Raw genomic sequence first — 18744 nt, 5'->3', positions numbered from 1 at the left:
GCTCCATTTTCTTAGAGGTAAAGAAACCTGTAAGAGAAGAGGTAAAAACCTATGGAAAGAAACTCATCAGAAAGCAGGTAAAGGAACTTATAAGAAGGCAGGTAAAGAAATCCATGAGAAAGAAGATGGAGAAAGAAGATTAGTCTATAAGAAAGCAGGTAGAGAAACCTATGAGAAAGCCTGGGTGACCTTAGGAGCTGGAATTTAACCCAACAATTAAGCTAGGATTAAAAATGGTTTGGTCTAGATTTTTTTAAACGTTATTTGTTTAGCTATGAACACATAATGCTTCAGTGAAAGTTTTGTTTAAAACTTTACGTCTGCATCCTGAAAACATTTTTTAAAAGTTCTACCTAAAGTCGGGCAAAACACCATTCCTGCCGCCTGAAACTTAAAAAAAAAAAAAAAAGAAAAAAAGAAAAAAAAGCTGCCAAACACCATCAATTAATCCAGGCCCTTCTTAAGTGGCTTTTACAGCGCTGGGAGCTGCGTGTGTGCGCTTTAAGCGTTACACACACCGTAATTTAATCTCTCCACATCCACACCCCCCCTCCCCTCCTTCCTTCCCTCCAGCGGATGGAAAACTCCGAAATTCCACCGTAAAACCGAGGGAAGGGGGGAGGAAATAAATAAACAAAGAAGACAAGCAGGCGTGAGACGGGCCGGTTGTTGTGGGGGCGGTTTTTTTTTGCCCCTTTTGTTGCGGGAGCGCTGCCGCCCGGGCGGGCCGCGCTGCCCCGGGGCCGGCGGGGGAGGACCCGGGCGCGGCACCGCGGCCGCTCCGGCCTTTCCTCGGGGAGCCTCATGGGAGGAGCCTGCCAGCAGCAGCAGCAGCAGCTCCGGGCTCGTAGTGCTGGGCCTTTTGTGCGCTCCCGGGGCAGGGGAAGGCAGCGGAGGGAGCCGGCGGTGCCCGCCCGCGATGGTGGCAGCGCAGCGGGGCAGCGCTGTCCGAGCGAGGGGCTGCGCCGGGGGCTTGTGCTGCCGGCGAGGATGACCGCGAGCAGGAGCGCTGCTGGGTATTTCCTCCCGTTGGTAAGTAGGCACTTGTGAGTGGGAAAGTTTTTTTTTTTACTTTCCCCCTCTTCTTCTTTTTTTTTTTTTTTCTTTTTTCTTTTTTTTTTTTTTCCTTAACTTTTAGAAACTCTCCCGCTCGCACAGCGCTGCCTCCAGCTCTGCGTCAGCATTAACTCTCCTTCCCCCTCCCGCCCACAAAATAATACTAATACTACTACTACTAATAATAGTAATAATAATAAAGACTGGATGGTTTTGTGGCTCCTGTCCCGGCTTGGGGTTTGTGCTGGAGTGAGGAGGAGACTCGGCTGTGTGTGTTGTTCGCACTGAGGAACTTCAGGTTCGCTGGCTGGGAACTTTGGGAATTTGGGAACTTGGAAATCCTTCTCCAGTGACATCAGGACGTGACCGAGAGCCCTTCCGAATCTCCAAAAGTTGCTCCGTGGTGACGTGATGGGCTTTTTTTAATGGTTGACAGTTATTACAGCAAATATGCTTATTCATCCTGTGCAGGCGTGATTTATACTTCTGACACTTTTATGTGGCTTTCTGCTGTCCCCCTTTTAGCGTGCAAGGGAAGTAGTGCTGTAACACATGTTTCAGTCCCTTCAAGTATTGTAATCTAATGTAATTGTGTTTGGTTAGTGTAGTAACTCACCCTGAGTTTTAATGCGACCACAGTAACGTAGAATACTCCGGCAAGAGAAAAAAAAGATAAATTCTGGTTTATTGTTACAGCCAGTCAAATCAGTGCTCGGTCTGGGTGCACGTGTCACAGAAATTAAGGGATTTCTGAGGAAGGGATTTCTGAGGAAGGAGGGTGGGGCGAGGGAGGAAGCGCAGGCCCTCAGGTGATGTGTGACTGAGCACCGTCCCCTGCCAAGAGAACTCCTCTGTCTTGTCAGGGTTTCCACAGCGAGTGCCAGAAAAACACATTTTCTGACAATGCCTCTGCATGGTTCCTGACAGCAGCAGCGCTCTGCTCCCGATCCAGCAGAATTTTGGGAGATACCTGCAGGCACTGCCAGCTGCTGCACAGCTGGACTTGCTATCCACAGGTGGGGGATTGCCTCCAGGAGGTCTTGTTAAAAAAAAAAAAAGCTTTCACGTCTCCAGGAGCAGCTGCCGCGTTTGTTTGCCTTTCTGGTGTCGCTGGGATGGGATTGTGTGGATGGGGAAGGGACTCCCGTGTTGCTGGAAGCACAGCCTGGTGTCCGGAGCTGTTCCCACATGGACTGTGGCCAGCCAGGGTGGTGGCAGGTCCCTGCCTTGGGGACAGCTGTGACTCAGGTGCTGCTGCCCCTGGGCTGGGCTGGCTCTGCCTGGCTGCTCCAGGCACCAGCACCCAGACCTGTTCTGCTGATTCCTCGAGTCCCGCTCAGAGGAGCGCCGTGGAAAATCTGGAGTAATTCCCCCAGGAGCCAGTTCTGGTGTCTTGGTGACAGTGCCTCCTTTCCGTAAGTGCAGTTCTGCTGCCGTGCACTGGGCATCAAACTCGTGTTTCCCCCCTGTGTGACGGGGGTTTTATTTGCTTTTAATTAACACATGCCAGTTCATCTCTTGGATACCTTTATTACTGTGTTTGCACAGTCCCAGCTCAGCAGGACTCAGCCTGGCCCAGGCTGAGCCTAAATACAAAGTGCCGGTGCGAGGCACTTCAGGCGTAGTTTCTTCTTCAGAGTAGGGAATTTGAGAGATTTTTCCAAAATAACATATTTTAATGCGTAAGTAGGTCTTTTGTTGGGTTTACAAAAGGTAGTGTATTGCCCAAAGCTTGAACTTTTGACTATGAGTGTGTTTTTAGCTGGTAAAAGTAAAACCTTGGCTAAATCTAAACAAAAGTGACCCCCAGTCGTTGCTGTGTCTGAGCTTTGAAGCTGTTGCTGGGGTATGGGCTCATCCCGTGAGGATGGATGTTCCCTTAGTTCCTTGGGAAATAAAACCACACTTTCCATTGTAATCTTAGAATCTCATATTTTTCCTGAAATGCCATTGATATTTAAATGGGTTTTAAGTTAGTTCGTAAGTAGTAGTGCAGGAGAGAAAAAAAAGAGGGGTTTGTTTGTTTTTAATGCTTTGTTTGTATTTTATGCAGCAGTTCTGAGCTGTTCCCTAAACAAGTTTAGTTTTGTTTAGTGATACCTGTAATGTTGATTTCTAATATGAGAAATTCTTACCTCTTCCTGTGCTGAATCATTGACAGGAGTCCCAGTAATCATGGAAATACTTTTAAAGAGCAGAAATACCAAAGGGGCATTACATAGAGTTACTGTAACAGGTTATTGTTGGTTTTTCTAGACACTGAGTTTATTTCAGTGAATGTGGTTAATGTAAGAGATAAGCTGCAAACTAAACTGTGAGAAGATAAAACTAATATTATGAAGGAATTTATAAAATGGATCAAATTTTATGAGGTACAGTGTGTTTGAATGAATGAATTGCAAACTGATGTGGATGCTGCTAGATCTTTTTCCTTTCCAAAGAACTGCAGTGTAAGGACTTAACAGAAATAGCAAATTCTCTCAATACTTTTCTGGGATTGATTAATACTTTTTCTTATGTATGGGTCAACTGAGGCTCAAAAATTTGACTCTTTGGCCCAAGATATTAGAAAGGCAAGTATGAAATCTAAAGGATTTTGTTTGTCAGCCTTGCTGTTCCCAGTGAGAACATCTTGTGTCCTGAAGAAAACAAAACAATGGGTGATGAGAGCACTGAAAGTTCAATCCTGCCTTGTTGGTGCCATTTTCCAGAGGTTTCTGGAGTAAGAGCAGGATCCATAAATCTTGCCGTTATCTTGTTAAAAGCAGCCAAATGTTTGGGACTGGGAGATAGCAGAGTTTGAAATGCTTATTGGGTTCCCTCGGAGTAAACTTGGAGCTATTGTTGACTGTTCAAAGGGAGCCACATCCAGCTCTCCTGATTGGAAAAACATGGACAGGGAGAAAATGCCAAGACCCGTAGCTGCCTTCTGTCTCCAGCACCAGTATCAAAGTGTTTTACAACTCTGCTATGAAAGCAGGGATTTAAGGTCTGCATCTCAGGGATGTCAGGAGGAGAGCAGCAAACAGACCCACCAGAGCATCCAGCACTCGCTGGCTCTGTGTCCACGTGTGCTAAGTTGTGTCCCTGGATGTATCTGAATTTTCTGCCTTGGTTTGAAGCCTTCTTGTGCAGACAGTCAGGCCTGCTGTGTTTAAGAAGAAATTAGACAGGTTTATGAAGTTATTTCTCATTCATTCAGTGATATATAATAAATACTGTGGGTCCAGCTTTGCCTGAAACTTGTTATTTGCATACCTGCCTTCTAACAATGACTTGGAAAATCTCTTTTCAAGGCTAAGTAGAGACCTTAAAAGTGAAATTGTGAAACTCAAGAGCCTAAGGACACTTGACGGGCAGTGTCTCTCTCTTGTGACACACTAATAACAGGCTGAAGCCCGTGGTCTTCGGGCTCAATTTAGTGTGCTAGCTGCAGCTGTTGGTAAGCAACTGCTTGTTAAACTGTGAGGTATTTTCCTTTGCAAACTATTTCAGTCATGCTTGTCATAAGTAGAATTTGGAAGCAGTTTCATGTAGAGCCTCTTCCAGGCTGGACCCAGAACCGAGGCAACAGAATGGAAAAAGGCTCGTGGCCTTTTTATGGGGCTCAGTTCTTGAAAGAAATTGGCCTTAAAGGCTGGTGGCTGCAGAGGGTTGACAGGAGGGACCTGGTGGCAGGCGCCTGGAGAGCCAAAGGCAATTGTGGTGCCTGGGAATGTCACTTGTGGAACTCGTCTGAGCAGCCTGTGCATGGATGGCTTCGTTGTCTGTGCGGCACAGAGCGGGGTGGCTGGGCAAGGAGCAGCTTCTCCATCGCCTCCCTGAGCCTGAGTTTCAGGTTACTTTGTCCGTAAACTATGGAAATCCCTGTCCAGGAGTTGGTTGTGCAGGAGACGTGAGTGGTGAGGAGCATACACTTCTCACCAGACTGGGGCACAGCAGTTTCAGGTGCAGTTTGGGCTTGTGCTGTGCTTCCTACGTGTGTACAGGGAATAGCCTTAGTGCCCAGTCACAGCAAGAAGAGAACCTGCCCATCTCCTCAGTTTACTCATTATGGGCACAAAAAGAAATTGTAAAGCGCTGGTGTCAAAATCTACTTTCTAAACACTCGTTTTAAGGCAAAGCAGAGCAGTTGCAACTCAGCAATGAATGAAAGCCACTCCCTTTATGATAATCAACCAGAGGACTTTAGAACCTGTAAACACCTTGGCTCAAAGTTCCCTACAACAGGCAGAGCCCTCAGGTGTGGTTAAACCAGAGAGCCTGTGGGTTGTCAATTGCTCAGAGTTGTAATTGTTTTTCCCGCATGAACATGTTACAGAATCCTTTAGATAAAATGTGGGAAATGTGAGTACATTCAGAGGGCAGCCTTCAGTCATGACCAGGATAACACTGACATCGTTGTAGTAAAGTTTAACTGTTTGTTAGGTTTTTTGATTCAGAATTAAATTACAGTGAGGGATCATCCAGGATCTCTGGATTTGGAGTTAGGTAAGGAAGTCATCATTTAGAGTTAAAGCCGAGTTCTCTGATTTAGAGCTTTTAATTTATAAGCTGGAATTGCAACTGCTGAGTGACAGTTTTGGGTTTGTGCACCTCAAGTCCATCCGTGTAAGGTACCACCCCGTGTGTTCAGTGTTGTATTCACCAGGTAGTACAGGAAACAACGTGGACAGAAGGGGTCCAGGGCAGTGTGAAATTGCATCAGCACTTCAAGGTCACACTTTATGGTTTACAGATAACTTGAGGATTTTGGTGAATTTTGGGGAAAACTGATGCTTCAAGGGTCCTGATCTCTGGGTGATCACATGGCAAAGTCAGATTGAAGCAAGCAGCAAGAACATTGTTTTCAGGGGGTTCCCATGGTTTAATGTCTCTTAAAAATAAGCAAACTCCCTTTTTCAGCAGGGCCGCTTTCCTTATTGATTCAGCAGTGTCTGTTTCCAAATTGTTTTCTTTAGTCACGAGCTGCTGGTGCCCAGTGGCCCTCTGCTTTTCCCAGGAATGGGACAAGGCTGGATGTCTCCCTGTGTGTGTTCTCCACAGCACCTGCCCAGGTGTGCCCCCACTGATGAGCCCCCCCAGCTCAGGTGAAAATCAGCATCGAGCTCCATGTATTTTATGTGGTTTCTGAGTGAGGAGCTCTTGTTATTTCTCTTGCTCGAGCAGCTCCATTTCTTGTTTGCTTTTCATAATCAGAAGCACGATGGGGTTCATTTGCTGTTGTGTTGTACTGTCTCATTGCTGCTGCAGTTGTAAGTCAGACTAAAATCCAGAGACTTCAGTCTTGTGGGAACAAAAGCAACTTAGATTAAAAATGCCAACTTTCTCTGTGTTCCCTACCACACAAGTTAGCTCATTCCTGCTCAAGTCCAGCGATTCAGCAGGATAAACAACAGCAGTTCTGCAATAACGGAGACATTTAAGGCCGCCTTTCTCTGTGTCTTTTGTCTCCACAGCCCTCCTGGGCCAGGTGATGATAATCAGTTGGCTTCTCCCCTCGGTCCCTGTGAGCATCCCTTAGCTGTGTCTGCAGCCTTTGGACATGCTGTCCCCGTGGGAGCTGCTGAGCTGACTGCAGCCAGGTGCTGTGCAGGGCTGTGCCCTGGGGCAGGGGCACTGCTGGCACCCTCCTTGGGTGGATAAATGTCTGCTAGGACCATTGCGGGTGGCTTTGCTGAGTCTACCTCTGTCTGTCAGCAGAGATCTGTACCAGAGTTTAAATCTCCCCTTGTCAAAACCTTCAAAAGAAGATGCTGTTTACCCTTCCTCGGTGAAGGGTGGGTAGTTTTCTAGAAATCCTTGTGTGGTGATGGCAAGATTTGCTGTAGTGTTGGGAATGACACTCATTAGTCAAATGAATTCTATCACTTCAGCACGTAGGAGGGTTATGACTGTGAAGGTGCAATATATGCCCTATATTTTTTAGGTGCTTATACTTTTTTTTTTTTAAATTAGTACAAGGTAACTAATCCTTGGGGTATTTTCTTTGAGAAGTTCTTTAACAGTCTTATGTTGATTATAAAGCATTGAGGTATCTCTGTTGGACTCTGGCCTTTTTGTCTGCCTTTGCTTGTACTGAGAAGGAGAAACTTGCTTTCTTTGTGCTGGTGGTAGTAGGGTTGTCAGGATCTTCGGGCATATAAATTTATCTTAACAATAGAGGAAGCCTCGGAGGGTGTGTGTGCCCTTCAGTCACCGGGAGTTCAGTGGAGTGTAAATATACACAGTATATTTAAGCCAGCATTAAGTTTGTTAGCTGGAGTCACAATAATAAACCATCAAAGGCTGAAGGGACCTTGTGTGGTTTGCTCAATCCACCTTAAAAGCTGGGTGACTTTGCTGTTTAGCCTGTCCTGGTCTGCCACCAGTCCCCAAGCTTGTTAGTCACCAGTGCTGGCTGAGAGTCTGTGAGAAACAAACTTTTTCCTACAGCCAGAGTAAGATGATCTAGAGAAGCTTACAGTGGGAAGCTAATGATGTGGATTTCTTTCAGCTCTTGTAAGTTTTTACTCAAAGAGTTGTGTTTCTTTTGTTTTTAACAAATGTAATTGGGTTCCTGATGGGGTTTTTTTTTGTGGATTCTGTTTTTCTTGCTAATGGATTGTTGGCCCTAGTAGTGAGGCAGTTAGAAAAGAGCGAGCCTTAATTGAGGTGGAGCTGTGAACTACTTTCTGAATGTGGAACCATGAAAAAAGACTAGCACCAAAAGTGCCAGAAAGATTTGTATATGGTCTTTGGACTACAGTCTGGAACAGAAGATTGTGTGCCCTTGGGGTGATAATTTGCTGTTTGCAGGGAAAAAGGCACACAAGCTGTCTGTGATTAAACATTTAGGGAGAGCAGTCTCAGAGTGCTTTAATTCCCTGTTTCTTGTAAACCTCATGAATCCACTCTGTTTGCATTCTTATATGAATCTAGAATTTCCAGTTAATTATATTATACCTTTTCTTTTGATCTGATTCGTAACTTGTGCCTTTTACATGTTTTATTGTTAATGTCTGAAGGGTGTTCCTCGCTCCACCCCAGCTGCACAGGCTGTGCTGGTGCTGAGCTCTGGTTGCCCCATCCAGGGTGGCTGAGCCCAGTAGGGGTGAGGGCACAAGGACTGTGCAGCAACCACAGGATCTGGCTGTTTCCAAATCCTGGCCTTGACGGAGCTTGCAAGGATTTTTTCAGCGCTAAAAAGCGGCAAACCAGGGGTATTTCATGTTGGATGTAGGTAATTTTCCAATTCCTGGGGCAGAGGAAACTGACAGAGAAACAGACTGGTCAACTGGAGTGAAGCTGGCTGTGAGTGGTTCTTCTGTGTTTGTTGGTTTTAACTCTTTTGTTTGTTTTTTTTTTTAATGCTGCACAAGTTAACTCTTGTCAGTGTTGTTTGTTTTCCTTACTCCTTTATTTTACATCCGTGTGCAGCTCTGGATATAAAAGCCTACCTGTTCTCCCTCACCTGATTTTCCTGTCCAGGTTGTTGTCACTTGGCAGCTTCTCTGTGAGCCTCACAGAGGGCTTTCCTGCTGTCCCAGCAGTAGAAAACCCAGAGGCTGCCACTGTGCCCACCCCCAGGTGACAGCTGGTTGGCAGCAGAGGGGTTAAACCAGTGCAGCTGCCCCCCTGCTTTAACTCCTGTGTGTTCAGTCGTGGAGCAATTCCTCCAGCTCTGCTGACTTCCCCGCGGTTTGGTCCTGAGCTGGTGAAAGTATTAAAACACGTGGGGTTGTGCTCCCAGCCAGGATCAGTAATAGCAGACCTGGGCTTTTCTTACCCGAGGGAAGAGCCTCAGTGATGTTTGTTCTTTCGTGTCATTGCCTCGTCTGTCACCAGCAATTCACCTGTGTCGTGGAGCAGATCATTGCCCATATGAGATAATCTTAGTAAAGTCTGCTTTTTTGGCATTTTATGCAGAGGCACTGCACCACTGCGTTTCAGTGTGACTGGATGCAGTTCTCTAATGCACACACATGTGATGTCTCTGTGATGCCTCCCCTGCGAAATGGAAATGTTCCAGGGGCTCCTGAATGCCATGGTGTTACTGCAGTCTGTCTGCAGCAAGGTGCAATCATAAAGTGTTTTCCTCCAAAACATTCAGTTATTTACTAAGTTGGCTTTAGTTTCTATGTATTTCCCCATCAGGGGTGTCACATAATGCAGATGGTGTGCACTTTGACAGGGAAAAAAAATAATGGTGCATGTATGATGGGGTCAGTTTGTGCTAAATGGCTTCCAGATGGCAGGGCACAGTCAGAGATCAGGTTGTCCCTCCATCTGTCCAGCCAGGAAACCCTATCTTTGTTTTGCTTCTTGAGGGTGACCGACTGCCTCTCTCCTGCTGATAACATATTGATCAGGGACATCATCTGCTCAGTAAGATTTTATTTACTCTATCTGCAGAGAAGTGCCGTGAAAAGAATTAGGTAAAAAGTTCACTGGCAGTTCTGCCAGGCATTTTTGTTTAGCAGAGAAAGGCCGAGTCCACTCTGATTTGCCACTGCATGTTGCAGTAGGAGAAGTTTTGGCCCGGCAGAGCTTTCTCTTGACTCTGCAGGTGCACAGCTCTGCGACAGGACTTCTGTGTTGCATGAGGAATGTTTGGGTTGGAAAGGTAGAAAAGGCAAATAAGAGCCCTGTCTATAGAAGACCACAGCTTAGCTGGGCTGCAGGTTAGAGGTGTGAAACACTTCTGAGCAGTGTCTCTCTGCTCCCTGCAACTTCCCTTCTGGCTTGTGTGGGGAAAAAACCCCAGACCTGCAAATGCCCAGGAAAAAACGACGGCTCAGAAGGCACTTGCTGCACGTGGTTAGGGCTGTAGTTAATATTGGCAGCACAAGCAGACAGGAGTACCCATGTTTGTCTGTGCACACAGATGGTCAGGAGATGATTTTTGGGGTTTTCTTATAAAGAGATGGTGCTTTAAGATGTTTGTTTTCTAATCAGCTCAACTCCACAGGCTCAATACTGATCATTGTATAGTTTATTGTGCACTGAGAAGACTTGGGCCTTTTGGCAGTGTTCTTCCTGCAATCAGTAAAATATCACTAGTTGAGAAAAAAGATGAATGGAAAATTTTGTTTTAATAAGAACTGGGGAGAGGTTTTAATGGAGCCACTTCATGTCTGAGGTGATAAAAGTACCACGAGTTGACACGTGGACCCCAGTTGATGCATGCTAGGCTGGAGAGTTCAGAGTGGACAGAAGGTCTGTGTTTTGGGCAGGTTTGCTGTTCTGTGCTGCCCTGCCTCAATTTGTGCAGTGTGTCAGAGCAGGAGGGGTGGATGCAGGGCTTTGGGAGGGATGGGGAGCAGAGCTTTCCTAGAAATCCTTGTGTGTTGATGCTAGCTTTGCTTTAGTGTTGGGAGTGACGCTCATTAGTGAAAGTGTCTCTGAAAATTTGATGTGGGAAGCTGACGGGCTTCAGGTGATGATCGTTTGGGCCTGTGTGAAGAGTGTGAGTGAAACAGGTGCTACTGTAAGGCTGGGACAGTTTTGTGTGTCCATAACACCAGGGCCATAATTAATGTGCCTTTGGTGCTCGTGTTTGGCTGGGCCCTCTTGTGAATTGTTTGGGGTTTGCAACTCTTTGTTTGCTCTCCGAACAGATGTTCAGCATTCGCTTATTTTTAGCAGCTCACTTTTTTTCTGCTTTAAAAAATCTTACTTTCACTGCTCTCCGTGTGCCCCTATATAGTCACAGAGCCTTGGTATAGAGGGGATGCTGTTACTATATTAGTACAGAGACATTTTTAGCCAAGGACAAAGGCCTCTGCATGAAAAAGGAAACAGCCTGGTTTTTAATCATTCTTTATTTATTTGTATTTACTTGATGGGCCTGAAAATTTCGGGTGTCTGTGTCAGCATCAGTTCCTGCAGTTTGGACAAACGGAAGGCAATGAAGGGAGGAGTGAGGAAAGCAGAGATAATTGCTTAGAAGAAATAGCGGGGTGGGTGTCCCGTATGGCACAAAGCAGCTTTGTGGATATGAGCTAATCAAGGTGAACTACACTCGCAGAGTAACTGAGCGGACAGGCACTTTGGGAAGTGGCTGTTCTGGTGCTCCTGAGTATTGTGACTAAAGTTAGGGATGTGGTTTAGGCTTCTCCTCTGTTTGTGCCCCAAGGAAGGGAACAGCCTGTCCCTGGACTCTTTTTACCAACTCTTCATCAGTAACACAATTTAATCTGCCGCCTACAGTTCCAGTGTAATTACTGGGGGAAGAGGAGAGAAAATTTTAAAATGAATGACTAAGAAAGCTGTTTATATGTAATTCAGGAAACCTGCAAGAAGCTTCTCAGCCACGTCCTGTTTCCATCAACATTTCCGTCAGCACTTGTGTCTGTATCTCTGGCAGGAGGGGAGGCTGTTGTGCGTGGCTGATGCCCCAGCACATTTGTGTCCCTCTGCTGCGTCTCAGGTGCCATGGAGGGGACAGTGTGGTGGGACAAGACCTTAAACTGCTCCCGCTTTTGAGGCATGGAGTCATTGGTTATTTAGTTCCTTTTCTGTCCATGGTTTAATGAGTGTGGCTGGGGGCAGGGGGAGTTGTGTGGTTACTGCCCTGCTCCGGAGCTTTGCTGAGCAGAGGGACTTGACATTCGTGTCATGAGTTCTGGGATTACTGTGTTTAGCCTTACAGCCTTTTAAAGTAAGAGAATGTTTTAGTCCCAGATTTTACAAATTGCATAATCAAATGTTCGTATTGTACAGTGAATAGAAAGGGCTGCGTGAGAACAGCGGAGGAGTCATTAGTGATTTATTTATTTATTATACTGTTTTCATATACGGTTAAACTCCTCTGGCTGTTGATGTGATGGTCTATAAGAGCTGTTAGGACTTTGCAATATTACTGATTATGTGCTCAGCTGAGACGTTAAGTGAAATAATGTTTGTAGGAAGAAGTGATTTGTGGGAGGTGGGAGAGAGAGGGAATTTAGGAGGGGTGATGTGCTCCTTGTAGATCCAGCCAAAGTTCATCCTATAAAGAAAGATTCAATTAAAGCTCCACGGGCATTTCTGAAATTTGTCAGCTTATTTTTAATAATTGTTTTGCAGCGCTTCCAAGCCTGACAGCTGCAAAGGAGTTGATAACCACGTTTCTGAGGATGCACCTTTGGCTGTGGCCCCTGGTGATGTAGAGCTGCCTGCTCAGGAAACCAAAGGTTTCACAAGGGAAAAAAAAAGGTATTGTGTGATTTCACTTGTTACAAGACTTTTCCACGTCTTTACATCTTTTGCTTAAGGGATTTTGCTAGTGGGAAAGAGGGTGACTAAGTTTGGCAGGTGTTTTGTCTAAGTTATATGAACACTTTGCTGCTAGATTTTGAATCCAGATGTTGGATTTATCAAGACCCGGCTAATCCAGTGTATTTACTCCAAAATACCAGAAGAGGGAGCTTAGGCTACACTGGTTATTACCATGCTGATCTTTCCTTCTGTTTTTAAACGATAATTTATTTTTTTTTTTAGGTTATTTCCCCAGTAATTTCCTTTCTCGAAGTTAAAGTTTGTTGTTTTGTTTTGTTTCTGAGTGTGAAACTGTGAAAGATCAGGTCCTGTTTAAGAGGATTGTTCTGCTCATTCTTCTTCAGATGTTGCCAGCAACTTCCCCACCCCACACCTGATTTACATTGTCACTCTGAGTAGTGAAGGAAGAAGCTTTTCAGCTTGGTTTCGCTCTTGCTGAAGAAATGTTACCTTGATTTCAAAGTTAAATGTTTCACTGTCTCAGATTTACATTGATTGCTGCCCTAGTGTTTTATAGGTGGTCCAGCACATTTTTTGCTTCTAAAACCCCTAAACAGAGACTCATAGAATGATTTGGTTTGGAAGGAACCTTAAAGATCATGTCCCAACCATCCCATCTCAAATATAGTCGAGACATGTGCCTGGATATTCCTGTCTGAGCTTCAGCTGGCGCCTGTCTGAGGGTGATTAACCAGTCTGCTCTTGAGGCTCAGCAATCAAGGCCTGCCCTTATTGTGACATCTATTAATGGAAAAGGTCACAGCACAGCTGAGAATATGAAATGGGCACTCCCTGGAGAGCAGCATTCTCCACCCCACCAATACAGCCTGGCAGCTTGTGACAAAGTGGGGTACAAGACAGGAGACACCGCAGGAAATGCAGTTGTGCCACGACAGCTCTGTTCAGAAATGTCAAAAGATGCTGCTGTCAGCAGGAGGATACTCTGAATTATGAATTAAAGTGTACACAATAGACGTGTTCTGCTGTGGGACAGTGCACAAACAGCTATTAGCTGCTGAAAAAAACTATTGACTGTAAGATCTAGGAAACGTTGATTAATTATTTCTTCTAAACTCCTGATTGTTTTGATCAGAAAAATGTTGTTTTCACCTTTAGTGTATGTGCTGCTGAGGCACAGTTAGGTCAAGTCTTTGTAGTTTTTCTCCATGGCAGTGCACCGACCTGTGTACCATTGATGGAGAACAGAAGTGCTTTGCACCCGTATGCAATTTCTGCCATCTGGAGAGGATTTTCTGAACGGAAGGGCTGATACAATGGTTATCCTCTAAAAATGGAGAAAAATGAACAGGTGAGATTTTAAATTGGAAAATACTCACCCCGAGATGTTGGCTCTTTCCAGAGAATCATCCAAAATTGTTTGAACTTCACAGATACCCTGAATTTCTGGGAGTTCTGTGGTGTAGTCACAAATGACTGTTGTTTACAAATCCAGATTGGAACCACTAAAACATTTTCCTTTTCATTAGAATTCAGCTTCAAGGACAGGAGAAATAACTTTAGAACTCTGCAGGCAAGCAGAGCTGCTGTGCTTACATATTTAGATTGGCTTGTGCCTCTGAAGTTTCTGTTTTGTTTTGATATTGGTGTAGTGTGTTTAATAATGTAAATATCCATGTGTGCATAAGAAACCCTTGGCCTTGGACACTTCCAGAGATGAGAAATCCACAGCCTCTTTGGGCAACATGTATTAGTAGAACTTCTTAATGCAGAATCAAAATCCAGCCTAGGATGTCAGCAGCCCAAATGTGCGCTCCCAGCATCCTCGTTATGCCTTGAGGGTAATGATCCTGTCACTCACAGCTTCTTTCTCCAAAGCTGAACTGGTGTGTTTGTATGTTAAAGGAAATTAAGATGCACGTAGAGGTGAGAATTAGAGTTGTCTGTGGGACAAAAGATCATTCTTGCACCCTCTTGAAAAGCAAAAATCTTACTGTCCAAACAGCTGTCTGCTGTTGTGATCAGCCCCTTATGTAAATGTTTCTGAGGCTATCTTCCATTTTTATGTGATTCCTGTGTATCAAGTCAAATCAGCCATGGCAAATAACAGCCTGCAAATTGGGTTGTGTTTCACTTTGTCACATCGATGGCAAGTGCCTGGCAAGGCGCTGAACTTGTGCAACTGCTGGGCCACTGTGTGATTTTCTGCAAAATGGATCCTTGAGGCACTGCAGTCTCCTCTGTGATTATGATGGTCACATTATGAACTGTGTCACAGACACTTCATAATTTGGGAGAAGTGCTGAAATATTGCTAGACAGTAGCTGATTCTTTATGGAAGCCCTATAGACAAGGCTGGAAAGTCTCCGAGGAGCTGGTCCATCCCTTTGTCCTGTGAGGAAGAGAGATGGATGTGATTTGTTCTGGAGAACAAAAAACAAGTGCTGGTTTTGAGCATGTCCTATCCTGTAGCCTGACTACTTGCTTTGTATTTTTGAATTGTACCTATGATGTTCTGTGTGGCTGATGATGTTTAGCTTTTCTTTCAAAAGCTAAAGCAGACTGGAGTCTGAACATTTTGAGAGGCTTTGGATGGACTGGGAATGTCTGTTGGTCTCTGAATCTCTGAAATTAAACACACATTTCTGTCTTAGCTAATTTTCCTGAAATGAGCCTGGAACCAATTGGAAGCCCAGCAACAAATCTCTCTGAAAGCAGAAAGTCACAACAGTGTTTACACAAAGCTCTACTTTCTGTGTCGTTGGTTTCCAAACTGTTTCATAATGCTTCCCTGGGAGGAAGCAAAGCTGAATAATTGGTGTCAGGCAGAAAAACAGGATAAGCTTTATGACTTCTGGGTTTTATTTGCTTGATCGTGTGTTGAAAACAAGTTTTCTCCTTTTGCCCACCTTCAGAGAGACTTGGTGTAAAACTAAGGAAATAAAAATCAATGTATTGCCTTCATTTTGGACCAACACTGATAATCCTAACTGAGTTGCTTTTAATGATGTATTCAAAACCAAGAAGGGATTAAATGGGATTCTTAAACTCAAGATTTCTTCCCCTGAGTGAATTTAGCCCTTTTGAAAGGAATGTCTTAAAACATTTAAGTTTACAAGTGCACCGAGCAAGGAAGAGAAATACAAGTGAGGGGTACAAATACCTTTTTCTTTCCAAAATGTGGGAGTTTGCAGGTTTTTTGGGGTTTGGGGATTTTCTGGGGTGGAAGGAAGGTGTAGTTTTGTTGGTTTTATGTTTGTCATGTGAACTGGATAGTAGTTGTGTGTGTCTGGTCTGCCTGGTGCACAAGTGAAGTGATGCTTTTTTTAGGATAGCAACAGACAGAAGGCATTGAAGTGAAGTTTTTTAATTCTTGTAAACCAAACCCAAGGATTTTTGTCGAGGCTTTGTGGCTGATACCATGAAAAGCATTTACCGTCTCCTGAAAAACAGAAATGAAGAAACAAATATCTTCCACATAACCAGCAAGCCTGTAAAAAATGGACAGGAATGAGCCATGGGGCTGTTATTCACCCACCATTTCCATCATCCCAGGTTTTTAAAGGAGATTGTGTCCTCGGTGGTGTGTTTAGTACTGTTCAGCCCCAGGCAGGAGGATGCTTTGTGTAGATGTCTTCAATTTATTACTGATACATCAAATTCTGGGCTGTCTGCTGTGTTTCAAGCCCAAAACGTTGTGGATTAGGTGCACTTTTTGTAGCTGGGTGTGGGACTGGTGTGGTGGGGGTTATCTGGGTGAACCCATGATTTGGGGGGACAATCCCGTGTGTGTGTGTGTGTGTGTGTGTGTGTGTGTGTGTGTGTGTGTGTGTGCTGCCCAGAGATACCCATGGTGTGTGTGCTGGCTGAGACAGCTTCCATCAGCCAGCAGCAGTTCAGCAAATAGCTGCCAGCAGCTCCCTTTTTAACAGGCAAAGCGTTAATGGGTGCTTGACACAAGTGGGAAAGGTCACCTGTTTTCTAGCCACGTGCTGGTTGGGAATTTGGGCTCTCTGGGGTGTTCTGCCTGCAGGTTTGCTCAAAGAGAGCAATTATTTGTGTGTCTTATAAAGCTGCTTTCAGTCTGGGGCCGTGGACAAAAGGGTGATGGTAGCCCTCTGTTTGCCTGTTATTCCTGTATTTTTTTACAGGTTCCCTCAGGCGATTTATGGTAATTTCCTTGCTGCTAGAACAGGTTCAGCAGCATGAAAATGAGTATGTCGTTACACTAATTAAACCATCCGCACGGAGTTTCAAAACGGCATTGGTCCTTCTGCATCCTACAAAAACCATGGCAGTACATGGTCCAAAATGACACACCTGCCTTGGGAATCTGTTCCTTGGCACTGTGGCACACACAGTGACAGCTCCTGGCACTGCCAGGAGGGTGCAGGACTTGTACGGGATCACGTCTTGTCCTAGAGCAGGTAATACATGGGCTAAAACTGTTGTCAGGTGTGTTTTGTTAACATTTTGTATTTCTCAATAATCGCCGTTATGCGAAAATGTGGTGTGTGCTTTTGGGGAATCGATCTCTAATGCTAAATCTTCATAAAACAAAACCTTAAAGAAACCACTGAAACATACTAGACGTGCTTCGGACCAATTTTGTGCTAACTCTCATGAAATCAAATTGAACCTGTAAGCCGACTTCTTTAAGGCAGTCGTTTGACCACCCATCCTTAGCAGCCACAGCAAAGCGTTGCACCGGGGGGAAAATTACTGTTCTTGGCTGTTTTTTCCATCCTGCATTTTCATAATCTAATTCTTTACTTGGGCCCTGAGGCCAGGAGGCCTTTGGATTCTGCCTGCTGAAATCTCCTGCAACAAGGTGCTCCCAGAGAGGATTATCAGCCCTGATCTTGTCAGCTGAGGGCAAGTGCAAAAAAAAAAAAAAAAACACACGAAAAAAACCCCGCAACCTAAAAATGTCAGTCCCCTCCTGGCATTAGGCAGCTCCTTTCCTAACAAGCTTGGCTCCAGCTGCCGCGGGGATCTCGCACCTCAGGATGTTCAGAGACTTAGAAGCATGGAAGCAAGATGAGCTCCTGTCGTCTGTGATGGTGTTTTTGCAATTCTGGTGTTTGGAAATATCAGCAGAATTTGGGCATTTGGCTTGCGGGCATGGTCTGCGGAGGCATATTCGGCAGCAGGACACACTCCCTCCTTTGGTGTGGTGATGCTTGTGGTCCCAGGCCAGAAATGTGGTAAACAGGAGTTCAAAGTTTCCTTTGCGATCCGAGGAATTCAGGCCTGGCTCTTACAGCAGAGCCCAAAATCCGAAACTGAAGCATCTGTGCCTTGGCAGGAGGGGAAAGCAAAGGGGCAAATGAGAGAGCAGAGGCTGCAGCAGGTGAGGTGTGGGCTCTGCACGGGGGTTTGGCTGCCCTGACCCCAAACTCGTGTCTCCTGTGTGGGGCAGAGCCCTCGCTCCTTCCCCACATCCCGCACCGCCAGGGGAAGGAAGGAACGAAGGAAGGAGGGCAGCACCCACACCCGGGGCTGTGCTCAGCTCCTGCAAACCTCATCTCCCCCTTGGTGTGGCTCCTGAATTTCGAATCAGGGCTTTGGAACGTGGAATCCAGTGGGGTGTGCAGTTCTCACGTTTGGGACCGTAATTCACCGCTGGCCCCTGAAAGCCTGGAGGCCTCCCCCGGCATCCCGAGCAGCGCTGGGCAGGGCCCCATTTGTTATCTCTGCTCTGGCCTTGCCATGCTGCAAATTTCAATAACTAAGCAGGCGTCTTGGTTATTCATAACTCTTAATGCCATTATTCTCACTTGCAATTTAGATTAAGCAGTGACCGTAGCAACCAAGCAGTGACCAGTGGGGAGGGGACACAATTATTTGTGTTTTGTCTTTCTTTTTCTTTTTTTTTTTCTTTTTTTTCTTTTTCTCACACTCTAATGTTTGTTTCTTGTCAGCTTCAGTGTCCATCCTGGCTGTGTCCATCACTGGTCACTCCTGTTTTCTTGGAATTAGCAGATGGGAATTCCATCAGTGCGCTCAGGCTTAAAACTCTGGGACATTGTGTGTTTTCATGAGGAGTGTATCAATGCAAATAAAGCACTCACACTATGATAATCTGGATAAGTGGCAGAGCATTGTGTCTATCAAAGTATTTGTTCTGTAAGAACAAGTTAAATCTGCGAAGCCTTACACCTAGGATCTCCTTGTGTTGTTTGGTGGTGTAAATTTTGTACCGTGGTGACGTGGATAGGGCTTGTGTTGTGCCAGGTGATGGACAGAGGCAGTTGAAAAATTGCTTCTGTTTTCCTTGAAAACTGTATTGAAAAATACCCCGCTGATTTAACGCTCTGCAATTGTTTCACTGCTCAGATTACGTTTACACTTTCTAGTTGTGAATCAATGCCCCACTTTTAGACCACTAAAAGATAAATGCCGAGAAAAAAACTAATCCAAAACCTACAGCTAACAAAAAAACCCACCAAACCATGGCTTCAATCTGAAGGTCTGTCATTCTCCATG

At 45.2% G+C, this 18744-nt stretch overlaps 1 protein-coding gene across 5 annotated transcripts in view; it reads left to right on the top strand.

Annotated features, from left to right (window-relative positions):
* Positions 1-18744, top strand: part of TACC2 (transforming acidic coiled-coil containing protein 2) — a 119565-nt gene that overhangs the window by 38558 nt on the left and 62263 nt on the right. For all 5 annotated transcript variants that reach the window (XM_066190787.1, XM_066190790.1, XM_066190788.1 and 2 more), the window contains exon 5: positions 12106-12234. In XM_066190787.1, the coding sequence (XP_066046884.1) occupies positions 12106-12234 (129 nt within the window). The remainder of the gene's footprint in view (positions 1-12105; positions 12235-18744) is intronic.

The sequence above is a fragment of the Chamaea fasciata genome, unplaced genomic scaffold, assembly GCF_029207755.1.
Source record: "Chamaea fasciata isolate MVZ Bird 193981 ecotype frontalis unplaced genomic scaffold, bChaFas1.0.hap1 SCAF_9, whole genome shotgun sequence".
Lineage (NCBI taxonomy): Eukaryota > Metazoa > Chordata > Aves > Passeriformes > Sylviidae > Chamaea > Chamaea fasciata.
The sequence above is the reverse complement of the archived record's forward strand: the minus strand, read 5'-3'. Positions and strand labels throughout refer to the sequence as shown.